This window comes from Triplophysa rosa, linkage group LG19, assembly GCF_024868665.1.
Source record: "Triplophysa rosa linkage group LG19, Trosa_1v2, whole genome shotgun sequence".
In the NCBI taxonomy this organism is placed as follows: domain Eukaryota; kingdom Metazoa; phylum Chordata; class Actinopteri; order Cypriniformes; family Nemacheilidae; genus Triplophysa; species Triplophysa rosa.
In genome coordinates, this window is record NC_079908.1 from 2,214,381 (window position 1) to 2,228,993 (window position 14,613).

The 14,613-nt window shown below is 38.9% G+C and overlaps 1 protein-coding gene across 1 annotated transcript in view; it reads right to left on the reverse strand.

Annotated features, from left to right (window-relative positions):
• Nucleotides 1–10,943: 10,943 nt before the first annotated feature.
• The window catches only part of ik (IK cytokine), a 66,633-nt gene continuing 62,963 nt past the window's right edge, over nt 10,944–14,613 (reverse strand). Inside the window, exons 19-20 of the mRNA XM_057359558.1 lie at nt 11,226–11,260; nt 10,944–11,138 (exon numbers count right to left, since the gene is read on the reverse strand). Of these exons, the coding sequence (XP_057215541.1) occupies nt 11,111–11,138; nt 11,226–11,260 (63 nt within the window). The 3' untranslated portion in view covers nt 10,944–11,110. The remainder of the gene's footprint in view (nt 11,139–11,225; nt 11,261–14,613) is intronic.

Consider the following 14,613-nt stretch of genomic DNA (forward strand, 5'->3'; position numbering starts at 1 on the left):
TTGGCAATACTGTCCTGTGTCATGTTATGTTATTCTGGGTTATGTTAAAAGTATACAGTGTGCTAGTAGATTTCATAATACATCTTAGAAATAGTTATTTGAAGTGCATTGATAGAGTGCATAAAATGTTACTTTAAGTATGTTTATTTGCAATCAGTTGATAAGTGCGAAGCCTTGAGACTTGAGGTAATGTTAGTTAAGTAAAGCACTTCAGTTAAGTAACAGGGGAGATGTTGTGTTGAAGTATGCAATACTAATGGTCCATATCACAGTATAACTTGCTTTATTATATGTGAATGTCATGCTGCGCCACTGGGGGGCGCGAGTGAGTATTTGGATGAAGAAGGACGGTGAGAAGAAGTGAGAATAAAGTGAAAGTGTTAGCTGTACATGTGGTTGCGTGTTTTGTAAAGGGATTAAAAACACTACAGCAACGTTCTGGGAACGTTATTTTCTGGTTGCAAAAAATAAAACCTGAAAAGAATGTTCTTAGAACGTTATTTTTTGGTTCCCAAAAAAAATAACCAAAAGGGAACCAAAAACTAATGTTAGGGGAACGTTCTGTGTTTGCTGGGGACCATCATCCTGTTTGTGCCAAGTTTCCGTGAGAAACAGCAAATCCAGTTTATTGTCCATGATAAATCCGACAGAAGCAAGGCTTTATTGTTCACTGAACGTGCATTGAGTAGCACGGCAGTTAAAGGGCTTGTAGACACGGCAGCACTGCAATTCGCCTCATGCTGTAGGAATGAAAAGTTTGTATAGTCAACACCAGTATGAGACCGAACACTTTGATGAGACCGGAGATGAAGCCGGGGATTCGTAGGCAAAGAAAAGCCTTAATGGATAATCCGTAAACTGGGAGCCAGTAAATCCAGCGGCCGAGTGGCCGTAGTCTGTATATCGCGCCTGGGCCTCCGAGCATGGGATAGGCCGAAGCCAGCGAGTGAATGAATCCAGCGGGAGCCACATAGCAAATCGGCCAGAGCCCCTATTGCACTCCTGGGCAGCAGAGAAGGGAAGATTTCCATAAAGCCAGGCTGCCTTTAGCCTAACGGCAATTCCTCCTCGTTTCCCTCGTCTCTTCCGTAGTTTTCTCCGGGACACGCCAAGATGCCACCGGTGCAGGTACTCTGGGACATCCCAGACATGGTTCGTTGAATACACCCGTGATTTTTGCACAGAATGTATGGAGTCCGACAAGTAAGTGTCCGAGAGACAATTTCTGATATCCAAAAGCGTCGGGCGATCATAAATCTGAGTAGATGAGCATTTTGAAGCAATTAGCGACATAAAAGTAGCAAAAAGCGCTAAGAGCGCTGACATCGCTGACAGCGACAGACGGCACGCCAAACACACTGGCACCATCGTGAGTTCAGTGTGAACATGAATGACACTTAATAAAACGGCCTGCTTTTTTAAAACAGAATTCATAAAATCTGCACTGATTTCTTTCGCATCCAGAGACAACCCCTACCCCCACTAGAATAAATAGTCTTTGTGCCATTAACCAGGGTCATTCATCTCATTGAAGCCTTAATAAAAATAAATCAATGTTCAAATAATTCAAATAAATGTTTAATCGTCCATCTCACAGTAAAATTAAATGTTTGATGCTGCAAATCCCTTTTTAAATAAAATTAATACACAGAAAAGTACGTATGTGCAACCAGGGGCGGTCCTAGACCATTTGGTGCCCTAGGCGAGCTTGACTGATGGCGCCCCTTCCCCACAAGAAAAGAACTCATGTCCAAAGAAGTTTAATTTATTTTTTGTCAAAGTATTGTTGTAGATAGAGGGATGGCAAAAACTGTTGAAAAAAATAAATAGACATTATCATTTTAATTATATATTTTTTCTCGCCGCATATTTGGCGCCCCTCACTAGATGGCGCCCTAGGCAAGCGCCTATGTCGCCTGTAGGAAGGACCGCCACTGTGTGCAACAATAACATAATAGTGCTAATGTAAGGTCTTAACATAATATTACTGTGAGCCTGTGACAATAGGGTTGTTTCTATTTAAATATCTCTGTTTACACTTTTAGTATAAGGGGGTCCCTGCTCCGTGCAACTCTAATCTAAGGGGTCCTTGCCCCGAAAACCGTTGAAGACTCCTGCTCTACAACATTAGGAAAATTAGACCTTTCCTGTCCGAGCATGCTACACAATTCCTAGTCCAGGCTCTTGTCCTGTCCAGACTGGACTATTGCAATGCGCTACTGGCTGGACTCCCAGCTTGCACAAGCAAGAATGCAAGATCCAGAATGCAGCGGCAAGAGTGGTCTTCAATGAACCAAAGAGAGCACACGTCACTCTATTGGCTCCCTATAGTTACTCGCATCAAATTCAAAGCTCTGCTCTAGGCCTTCAAGACCACCACTGGTTCGACACCCCCATATTTTCACTCGCTAATACAGACTAATACCCGCCAGATCCCTGCGCTCTACAAATGAATGACGTCTTGTAGTGCCATTCCAAAAAGGGGAAAAAATCACTCTCACGTACCTTCTCTGGATCTGTTCAACATTTGTGGAATGATCTGTCCACTGCTAGAAGATCAGCAGATTCTGTAGCCATCTTTAAGAATAGGCTGAAAACACATCTCTTCCGTCAACACCTGACCTTTATTTCTTTTCTACTCTTTCTATCCTTAAAAAAATCTTAGCTTTGTATACTGTGTATACTTTTTGTTGTCCTTATGTTGTTCCAATTGCTTCTATTGTTTACCTCATTTGGAAGTCGCTTTGGATATAAGCGTCTGCTAAATGACTAAATGTAAATACACGGTATCGGTATGGTTTGCTTGGAACTTCAACTGAGTTGGTACTAAAAAAAGTATCCATGCACTAGGTACTGTACACAGTGGAAAATCCCCCAAAAGTTATATGCAGTGGAAAATCGCCACATGAATAGGAAACTGAAGCGACAATTCACACAGGCTCACCAAAATTGGACAATAGTAGACTGGAAAACGTTGCCTGGCTTGATGACTCTTGTTTGAGTGTCAGAATTTGGCGTAAACAACACGAAAGCATGGATCCCTCCTGCCTTGTATCAACGGTTCAGTCTGCTGGTGGTGTAATGGTGTGGGCCCCTTAGTACCAATTGAGCATTATTTAAATGCCAGGACCTACCTCAGCAATGTTGCCGACAATGTCCATCCCTTTATGACCACATGTACCCCTCTTCTGATGGCTACTCCCAGCAGGATAATGCAGCATGCTACAAAGCTCAAATCATTTGACAATGAGTTCACTGTACTACAGTGGCACCAGGGGTCTCTTTTATAAAACTTTGCGTAGATTTCATCCTTAGAATGTGTGCACGCACAAAATTAAGATTTTGCATCAGAACCTGCGCATAATTTGCTTTATAAACTCCAGTCAGGGACAGACGTCTAGCTACGTGTAGCTCCTCCCCTATATAACCATGGAGATTACAACGCCTAGTTTAACTATGCATAATGTCATCTGTATATCATTTCAATATGGATATTTCCATTCATGTGATGGTATGAGACATGTGGAAGATATGAACCAATGGACCGCTCCACTACTGAATCGCGCAGTGCCCATAATAATATCAAAGTGCGCACCGTTAATCATTGTTCTCCCTAGAAATGTTTTATATACATTATATTTATTATACATTATATTTTTTTAGAACACCAGTTCTGCAATTTAGTTTAAGAGGAATCATAATGCACCTCGCACTCATCGCTGTTAAAACGCGCATCATGCCACAGGAAAGTGTTAAACGCTGCGCATGCACTCGAAATATCTGATTAGATATTTAGATTGAAATGAGTTGAATTTTACAAGGTGTTTATGAAACAATTATCACCCAATACAAGCGTAAGAAACATTACAATTTATTTCATGATTACGTGGATCTAACGTATGATAATGGAGAAAAATTAAATGTGTGAGGCAGTGATAGGCTACTTATAATCGTTCTTCTAACATTTACTTTCAGCAATCTGACTTGAGTTCACTGACTTGCCATTTGCGTTGCCAATTCACCTTGTCTCCAGAATGTGCGTACGCATGGGTCATAGTATGCGTGCAGGTGCGCAAATATTCCCTTCAAGTTTGTTTTCATAAATCCAATCTTTTGCGTAAAAAGTGGCGTACGTCAGGCAATTCTGAAGACAAAATGGGTCCAACCCGGTATATATATATATTTCCTGTGGCATGTTATATATATTTCTCTTTGTTGTATTTTTTAGAAGAGAATTGTCAAAGTATTTGGGGTAACTGTTCATCATATCTGCGTATACATCAAAGATTTTTTTTGCATAAATAGCTGGGAAGTTTAGACTGTCTTAACTAGTGTCACTGACTAGCAATTGTAAGGACTAATAAGTCTTACCTTTTTAGATTTTAATTAGACCAATCTACATTTTTATATGTTTTATATGTTATGACCAGTTTTGAAGAAAAAAATTGGATGACTAACTTGTAAGACTAGTCTAAGCAGTTTATGCAACCCACCCCATATTTAGTATCTATAATTCATTAAGGAACAAGAAAGGAGAACTAAAGTCCATTAACTTCTTGGCTTCTTTGTCTAATAAAGCATAAGGCATAACACATAAACGGTTTAACATTAAAATAAAACACTATCTAAGCATAAATAAGAACAAAATTCCAAAACCATTAGTAGAAATCCTACTGGAATAATGCACAAAACACACTACAGAAAGCAATTTTATAATGGTTTTAATGGAAACAGCGGGTGATTCATAATTTTAATAGGAATCATTTAAATTTTGAGATGGTTTCTATTGTTATTTGAGCAGGGTCCTAAAGACATTATTTGTTTCTTTAATAAATTATTAGTGCAAAGTGGTCCATCAGGGATGGAGCAAGACTAAAATTCACCAAGCATAGGTCAATAGGGAAATATGAATACAGTGCATCCGGAAAGTAATCACAGCGCTTCACTTTTTCCACATTTTGTTATGTTACAGCCTTATTCCAAAATGGATTAAATTCATTATTTTCCTCAAACTTCTACAAACAATACCCCACAATGACAACGTGAAAGTAGTTTGTTTTAAATCTTTGCAAATTTTTTAAAAATAAAAAACGAAAAAAGCACATGTAAAATAAATAAGTATTCACAGCCTCTGCCATGACACTCAAAATTGAGTTGACACTCAACTCTGTGAGTTGTCCTCTCCAGAGCCCAGACTTGAACCCGATTGAACATCTCTGGAGAGATCTGAAAATGGCTGTGCACTGCCGCTCCCCATCCAACCTGATGGAGCTTGAGAGGTCCTGCAAAGAAGAATGGGCGAAACTGCCTAAAAATAGGTGTGAGAAGCTTGTAGCATCATACTCAAAAAGACTTGAGGCTGTAATTGGTGCCAAAGGGGCTTCAACAAAGTATTGAGCAAAGGCTGTGAAAGTGCGCCACCTAGTGGTCAAAAGTTATAAGAACCTTTACTTGTGTTTTATATCGTTTATTTTATAGTGCGTTGTAAATGCTTTTTTCTGTTTTTAATCTGCTTTTTCATCAGAAATGTGCACATGTATTTCTATTTGTGCCTTTGTTAGGATTGACCCCGTATAGTCGCTATGTGCAGCTATATTTATGAACATGAATTGATAAATGTGAACCAATTAATAATAAACAAAGCATTTAAATGAAGATATCTATACTGTACGTATAAATACAAACGTATATAAATAAATATTAAGTATATAAAGATTTTTAGTAATCTTTAAGTAATGAAGCATGTGTTTTCATTTGAATTTTTTGTAAACCTACATAAAATATTTAAATTCAGTTGATTCATAGTCAGTAGTTGTCTTCTCAAACTTTCACTGCAGCGGTGTTTATTCTTGCCTGGCAAATGCGTTTTAATTCACGAGATCTCTTAATCTTCAACAGAACAGTGAATTGCGTTGATACTCGCGAGAAGTCAGACAAACTGAGGATGCTTTCTGTGTTCCGTGTGATTGGCTGTTTCCCGCATGTGTCACACTTTTTAGTGCACGTGCCTAACGAATTCTGGATTAAAGCTGAGTTGACAGAAAGTTTATAACAAGCGTTGTGCAACATCTGAACCTAATCTAAACCAGGGGCCTGTTCCATAAAACAAGATTACGAAATAATCCAGGTTTATTTTGGTAAATCAGATTTATCGTCAGTCGATTCGGTTTCATAAAGCAAATTTAAAATAGTTCGAACTCAGTTACTATGGCAATTTATGCTGGGAAATTAGCCTAATCAACCTGTCAGGCTAAGCCTTAGTTGTTGCTTAACTAGAGGTCAACGTAATGTGATGATATTACCACTGATTCTCTGTCATGATGCAATATTACATCACTTTAATGAACATTATAAATAAAACTAAAGAAATAATTTAAATAAATTATAGAACACAATAATAAATGAATATATTGTCTGTTGTTAGATTATATCGATTTGATATATTGTAAATGTTTAAACTAATGTCAATAAAGTTTGAGTTTAAACACTCCCCAATAAATTGATAGTAGCTATAAAAAATTCAAACAATTATATTGGCCAAAAAGATGTAAATCTAAACAATTTATAGTGATTTACAGTTTCAAAAAATGGCAAGGTAAAATGGGATGCCTTGTGTGTGTTGTATATTGTCTGCCTGAGGAGAGAGAGGCTGCCAATGATGGTTGTAGAGAAAGACTGATGGGGCAATAAGATGATTTTTGATGACAATTCAGACAGTTATAATTTTTTGTAGCCTTACATTTTTTACTCTTCCTTCAGTTTAATAAAATAATTTTACTGTAGGCTATAGCTGCTTGCTGCAGAGAAAGCATACTATTAAACAGTGTTGAAACAAAAGGTCCTGTGTCTTGCATCTTTTTCCAGTTGTTGGATTTTCAGGTTTAACTTTCATCTTTATTAACTTTTCAGCTATATTTATTTTGGTGCGGATGTAGAGCTTGTTAGCGCAGACATTTTTGCGTATGGTAACCGGCAATAACTTAATATTATACGGAGGTAACAAACATGCTCACACACATCAGTTTCACTTGAACCGGAAAAAGAATAGAATCTTTTTCCTTCTTTTATTTGCATATAACCATATAAGGTACATCACGTTTCATTTACTCAAATGACATGCACATATGGGAGCACACTTATTACAACTCTTTACAGAGCTTGTACACAGTCTTTATCTTCTTTGCATTATTCTGTAGAAACAGAAAAAAATGATTTGACGGGGTACTATTGGCATTTTGTTATTATGACTAAATTTTCCTTTTGTCACATGTGGTCCCAGTCTACAGTGTCCTGCAGACAATCTGCAAAATACACACAATGTGAGCCCCTCAACACACAAGTGGGCCTTCGAATCTAATGTGCAAACAGTGATTTCTGTACCTAAACTAACCTGTGAACATACAGACACATTATTCTGAATTGTAGATGGTTATCTGAAATCAAGATTTAAACTCTGTTAATCACTGCTTTAAACTCTTTAAGACATTTAAAGAGCACTGAATTGTAATACATTTTATACAAAATAAAAACAAGTAATGTAGGTTTAACATTTTTGTACAAGATATTTTAATAACCCTTTTCCTTGCTTACTGTTTGAATAAATTGTAGCAAAGATTATTATATAGTATTATTTAATTTATTTGTATTAAAATAGGCTATATGAATATATTTGAACACTTTATACTTACTGCATGCATTGAGTCATTTAGGAATTTCTTGCCAATCTTTCCCTCTGGTTTCATTATTTGCAGCGGTGGTACCAGTTTCGAACCTTTCAATTCTTCACACGTTTTGCAGAAGGTGGCGGTAATACACCAATACGCTGGATGTTAACCGCCGTTAAACACATAAGAAGAAGAAGAGCACCAATCACCGCTATCTTTTCCTTAGCGGATCGATTAGATTAAAGCTCGACTTGTAGGGCTGCTGAATATTAGCATGCACACACAATTATCTGAAATAGGTTAACCTGACTCAAATTAGTCAGATCACATGATCTTCAACTTCACTTTATGGAACCGAATTAAGCGTGACTGATGAGTTTGGTTCATTCAAGTCAGGTTTTGGACTTTAATCCCCGCTTTTCTTAGTGTCTTTTATGGAACAGGCCCCAGGTTGGGTTTATTTGGTTTTGTGAACCCGAAATTTAAGACTAGCTCAGATTACAGGAGTTTTCATATCCTGACGATTATAAAATCTGGTTGCAGCACACACAGAAGGAGAATGGCATCAAGACGTCAGCATCACGTGATTTCACCAGAAAGCGGATGTACTGTAAATAATGTGATGACATGGGGACATCTAGTGGTAGGATGGCGTTATGTCAACAGGTGGTCATGCAAGGATGTTTGGTTTCTAGTAGCAGTTAAATAAAGCAGCAGCTCGTGTTCACTATGTAAAATACAGAACATAATGGACATTGCGAAGCGACAAATTTAAGGACGCATTATAGAGGTACAGTGACAAGAAAAAGTGTGTGAACCTTTTGGAATTTCATGGTTTTCTGATCTTCATCTAAGTCAAGGGTATTGACAAATGTGTCTAAAATAATAACAACTTTTTCTGATCTTTCATGTCTTTATTGAGAACAACCAAAAAACCTCATAGTGCTTGTGGAAAAAGTATGTGAACCCTTGAGTTAATGACCTCATAAAAGGTAATTGGAGTCAGGCTTTAGCACACCTGGAGTCTCATTAAGATAATACATTTGGAGGTGTGGACTACAGCTACTTTGACTGATAAAAACCCCTCAAACTTTTGGAGTTTGCTCTGCACAAGAAGAACACGCTTATGTGAGCCATGCCTCACCAAAAAGAGCTTTCACAGGATCTACGATCAAGGATTGTTGATTAACATAAGCTGGGAAGGGTTACAAAGTAATTTCAAAGACTTTAGAAATTCACCAGTCTACAGTTAGGCAAGCAATCTACAAATGGGGACACTTTGGGACTGTTGCTACTCTACCAAGATGTGGGCGCCCAGTCAAAATGACACCAAGAGCACAACGAAGACTCCTCAATGAGGTAAAGAAACAACCCCGAATGACAGCCAAAGATTTGAAGGCATCATTGGAACTTGCTAACATCTCAGTTCATGAGTCTACAATACATAAAACACTGAACAAGCAGGGTATCCACGGCAGGACACCACGAAGGAAGATACTGCTTACTTAAAAGAACATTGCTGCACGCCTGAAGTCTGCAAAAGAGCACATTGACACTCCACAGCGGTATCGGCAAAATGTTTTGTGGACTGATGAAGCTAAGATTGAACTATTTGGAAAAAACACACAGCACTACATCTGGTGTAGAAAGGGCACGGCATATCGTCATGAAAACATCATCACAACTGTAAAGTATGGTGGAGGAAACATCATGATTTGGGCCTGCTTTGCTGCATCAGGGCCTGGCCAGCTTGGAATCATTGAGGGGAAGATGAATTCCCAAGTATATCAGACAATTCTTCAGGATAATGTGAGAATGTCTGTACGTCAGCTGAAACTGTGTAGAATGTGGGTGACGCAACAGGACAATGACCTAAAACACTGGAGCAAGTCCACAACAGAATGGCTTCACAAAAACAAAATCCGCCTTTTGGAGTGGCCGTCAGAGCCCAGACCTCAACCCAATAGAGATGCTATGGATTGACTTGAAGAGGACCATACACATGAGACGTCCAAAGAATATGACAGAGCTAAAGCAGTTCTGCCAGGAAGAATGGGCTAAAACTCCTCCTCAACCATGTGCAGGTCTGATCCACAGCTACAGGAAGCGCCTGGTTGAGGTTATTTCTGCCAGGGAGGGGTCAACCAGTTATTAATTCTAAGGGTTCACTTACTTTTTCCACTGCCATTTTGAATGTTGAATGAGTGTGTTCAATAAAGATGAAAGATCAGATTTTTTTGTGTTATTATTTTTAGACATTATGTTTGTCAATACCCTTGACTTAGATGAAGATCAGATCACATTTTATGACAAATTTACTCAGAAAACAATGAAATTCCAAAAGGTTCACATACTTTTTCTTGCCACTGTATTTGTCATAATTTGCCATATTTAAACAAACTGTTAAAATCTGCATCTCTGCAATCCAACGCACTGCGTTTATAGTTTTACTGTTCTGTCAGTCACGCTGTCATCTTGCAGTCTTGTCTCTCATTGGTTGTTGTAAATGTACCAACGTCATCATCCCGATTAAAAATACATGTTTGATATGATCGGGCCAGCCCCGATTTTTGTCAGACCAGGTCGGGAGGTGTAAGATTTGATCTGTAACTGCCTCACATTACATGATAATATGTACCGAACATCGGACCCGATCGAGGCCATGTATAAGATTTTTTCAATGGTTCTCGGGAGGGGGAAATCGGGGTAAAATCTGGCCAAGTATCCTGTAGTCAGAGCCAGGCTTTACTCTGCAATCCGGAGTTTGTTCACCTCGCTTTGTGCAGTAGGCCTCTGATCTTTTGCTTCTTTGATTGAGTGATGCTGAGGCATTGTCACCTTAGCTAGTCGTTGTGAGGAGACTGTACTTTTTCCCTTGCATATGGGCTTACAATCGCTGCCTCACCCATGTCGTAGATGTCAAAATATTTCACACAAAGTTTGCATTTAGCTTTCAATATCATTTCAAAATCCTTAGCCAGCCAGTCTTTATATTCAGCCAGCTATCGAAAACTTTTCCCCATTGTGACCGACCGATCTGTCCACACTCCAATGCAAAATTAAACGATGTTCAATGTGTTTATTCAAACAGTTAGGGCCCCCGACTGTCAGTGTAACTGCTGCCTAACTTCGTAAAATCCAGTCACAATGAACAGTCCTCCAGCAGATTTGGTCTAACACCGATCAGCGCTCTGATGACAGAGTGCCTCATTAAGCTGAAGAGTGAATAGTAAATAAAAACCACAGCTAACCAATACTGAGACTCAGATCAGTAAGAAGTCCATTAAGACAATTTCTCCAATTTATTTGTTAAATGAAATATTTCAATCAACTGCTCTTCTCAAAAACACCACATGTGGAACAACGGCAACATATTTACTTTTACAATATGTATCATATACATGCAGCTGGAATAAGACATGTAACTTTGCTCTATTTAAGAAGTCTTAATATTTTGGTCGTTTCACTTCCACCCTGTAAAACACAAACACACAAGGCAAAGGTCAACAGTAAATATATAAACAGCCGAAAGGAGAGAAAAGTACAAAGAGATCCACTCACCCATCTGCTTCCATCTTCTTTCTCTTTTCAATGATCTGCAAATAAAAATAAATTCAATTCAAAAAATTTTTTTACTTTAAACTTAAAAAAGCAAAGAAAAAATGTATAAGGTGCTAGTAGAAAACTTCTAAATCAGGCTCAGGACTAAAATGAGCTCAGTTTGACAAGTCATTACTCTTGTAACAGTGTATACATGGTGTCCAACGCTAGTTGTACATGTCATATCACACTGCACAGAACAATGCATGCCACTTTTATAATCAAGGCCCAGATTGACCCTGGATTTGCAGATCGGTTGAAAAGATTCCGGTCATGAGTTGGAACCACAGGCTCTAAGTAAAACTGTGTCAAATGTCTGTTTTGTAGGTAATCAAAATAATAACAACAACACAAACATGTAATGAATCAAATGTTATCAATGTGATTATGTATTATGTGCAGGGTTATTACAGTTTTAACAAATTACTAGTTTTTATTATGTTGGCTACTGTTCTTTGTTCTAAGCTTATTATTATGTTGGCTTGATAGAGCCAACATACTGTTCTCTTAAACTTATTAGTGATGCTTTGAAAAAGCTCACTATTACTATTCGAACATGCTTATTATTATAATAATTATTCTTGTTACACTTTTTTTTCGGCTCGCTCTTTGTCCCGCAGCTTTTGTCGTAAACCCATGAATGAGGGCTCAAATCGAGCCGCCCATTGCGGAATGGTGTGCTATGATTTTTATAAGCGATCGGGTGGGGGGGTGTTCGATAGGGGGGCAAAAAAACACCCGAAAAATCACATTGACTTAACATTGCGCCGAAATTTGAAAGGTCGTAAGCTCAGAGAGAAGATTTCATAGAAACATGCGGGTTACCACATTTGAAGAGGCTATCAGGCTCTGTAAAAACATACATTACAATGGGGCATAAGGTGCACCCTTAGGGCATAAGAGCCACCCCAAATTTCTGTATACTTATAATGGGCCCATTGACTGCCATTAAAAAACTAGATACAGATTTTTTTTGCATTAGACCCATGAATGAGGGCTCAAATCGAGCGGCCCATTGAGGAATGGTGTGCTATGACTATTGGAAGCGATCGGGTGGGGGAGTGTTCGATAGGGGGGCAAAAAAACACCTGAAAATTCCCATTGACTTAACATTGCGCCCAAATTTGACGGGTCGTAGCTCCGAGCGAGGATTTCATAGAAACATGCGGGTTACCACATTTGAAGAGGCTATCAGGCTCACAATGGGGTGTAAGTTGTACCCCTGGGGCGTAAGAGCCACCCAAAATTCCTCATTGACAGGAAACATGCCCATATAAGGCGTAAAACAGGATCATCATTAAGCTATGAAGCCAGGCCAATAGCAACCATTTACAGCAACCTAGCAACCGATCCCATAGACTTCCATTATAAAAGGTCCATATTGATATCTTTGAAGCACAGTATCGTAGAGACATGTGGTTGGGCTCATTTTACTCAGGCAACCAAACAGTATCCCAGGAACTTCATTAAGCTTCGAAGCCACGCCCATAGCAACAAAACATGTCAGCCTAGCAACCATTCAGCAATACCTATATCTCTGCATAGGAACATCGTAGAGACACAGGAGTTGGTTCATTTCACTCATTAGCTTAGAGCATCATCAATTGGCAGATGCTAAGCCATGCCCATAGCAGCCAAACACATTAGCCTAGCAACCGTTTAGCAAAACCTATATCTCTGCATCAGAACATCATAGAGACACGGGGATTGGTTTGTTTCACTCATAGCTTAGAGTATTATCAAGTGCAGATGCCAAGCCATGCCCATAGCAACCAAACATATTAGCCTAGCAACAGTTTAACAATATGTATATCTCTGCATCAGAACATTGTAGAGACATAGGGGTTGGTTAGATTGATTCGTGGCTTAATGTGTTATCACCCTAGTGCCCAGTTCCGCGGTTTGCCACAAAGCATCACTCACATTTTCTTCAGAAAATGTACCTATCTAGTTATGTTGGCTCTGTCAAGCCAACATACTGTTCTTGTACTTAAACTTATTATGTTGGCTTAACAGAGCCAACAAACTGATCTTGTATCTAAGCTTATTATGTTGGCTTGACAGAACCAACATACTGATCTTGTATCTAAGCTTATTATTATTCTTCTGATCCCCCAATTTTCTGACTGCTACTCCTCCTAGAGCTTTCAAGCTACATCCACCAAACTTTCCACAAACCTTAAGTCTGGTCTGACTTGAGTTGCTATATCTTTTCTAACTGAACCGGGTTCTGGTTTTCGAAAACCGGACGCTCAAAATCACCTAAATTCTATTGACATTGCGACAAACTTTGACAGCTCATAACTCAAAGTGAGGATGTCGTAGAAACTTGTGGGTTACCACGTTTGAAGAGTGTCGTAGAGACAAGGGGGTGGGCTCATTTGACTCAGGCAACCAATCAGTGTCACAGGATCATCATGAAGCTATTAAGCCATGCCCATAGCAACCATTTACAGCAACCGATCCCATAGACTCCCATTATAAGAAGTCTTTGTATATCTTTGCATATCTTGTATATCTTTGCAACACAGTGTTGTAGAGACAAGGGGGTGGGCTCATTTGACTCAGGCAAACAATCAGTATCCCAGGACCTATATTTCTGCATAAGAACATCGTAGAGACACGGGAGTTGGTTCGTTTTACTTGTGGCATGGAGCATTATCAATTGGCAGATGCCAAGCCACGCCCATAGCAACCAAACAGGTTAGCCTAGCAACCGTTTAGCAAAACCTATATCTCTGCAACAGAACATCGTAGAGACACAGGAGTTGGTTCGTTTCACTCATTAGCTTAGAGCATGAGTCTTCAACTAAAATTGTTTGAGGTCCAGTAAATGAACCCTCCTTACCAGCCGAGGTCCGGACAATTAAATACCTAAAAATATGAATAGATGGTTTTTTTATATCTATACGATGGCATAACAATGTCTGACAACAATATAATGAAGGAACATGTGCAAAATGCCCTAATCTCTAAACCTGCACTGAACATACATTCATTTCAACATTCAACAACAAAAGAAAACGAAAGTGTTGTTTTCTGCTGAACTGAGATTAACAAATAGCAGCATCAAGTTGTGACTGATCATCATCTGATAACATTTCAGCTCTTCTTGTGGCTGTTGCAGCTGAAAGGGGGTTTGTTTAATATTTTATTTTAGTTCATGTCTTTATTTTCCTTCTAAAAGTGTTTCACAGAAGCCTCCATGCACTCTTTTCCCATCAGTAAAGGGCTTTTTATGTTTTCCTAAGACCCACTGTATTCTTAGTGAACATTCATATGCTGGTTGTTGGGCGGTAAATGAGTGAGGGAGGACCCGATTAGATCGCTCCTACTGGGCTTTGAGCTA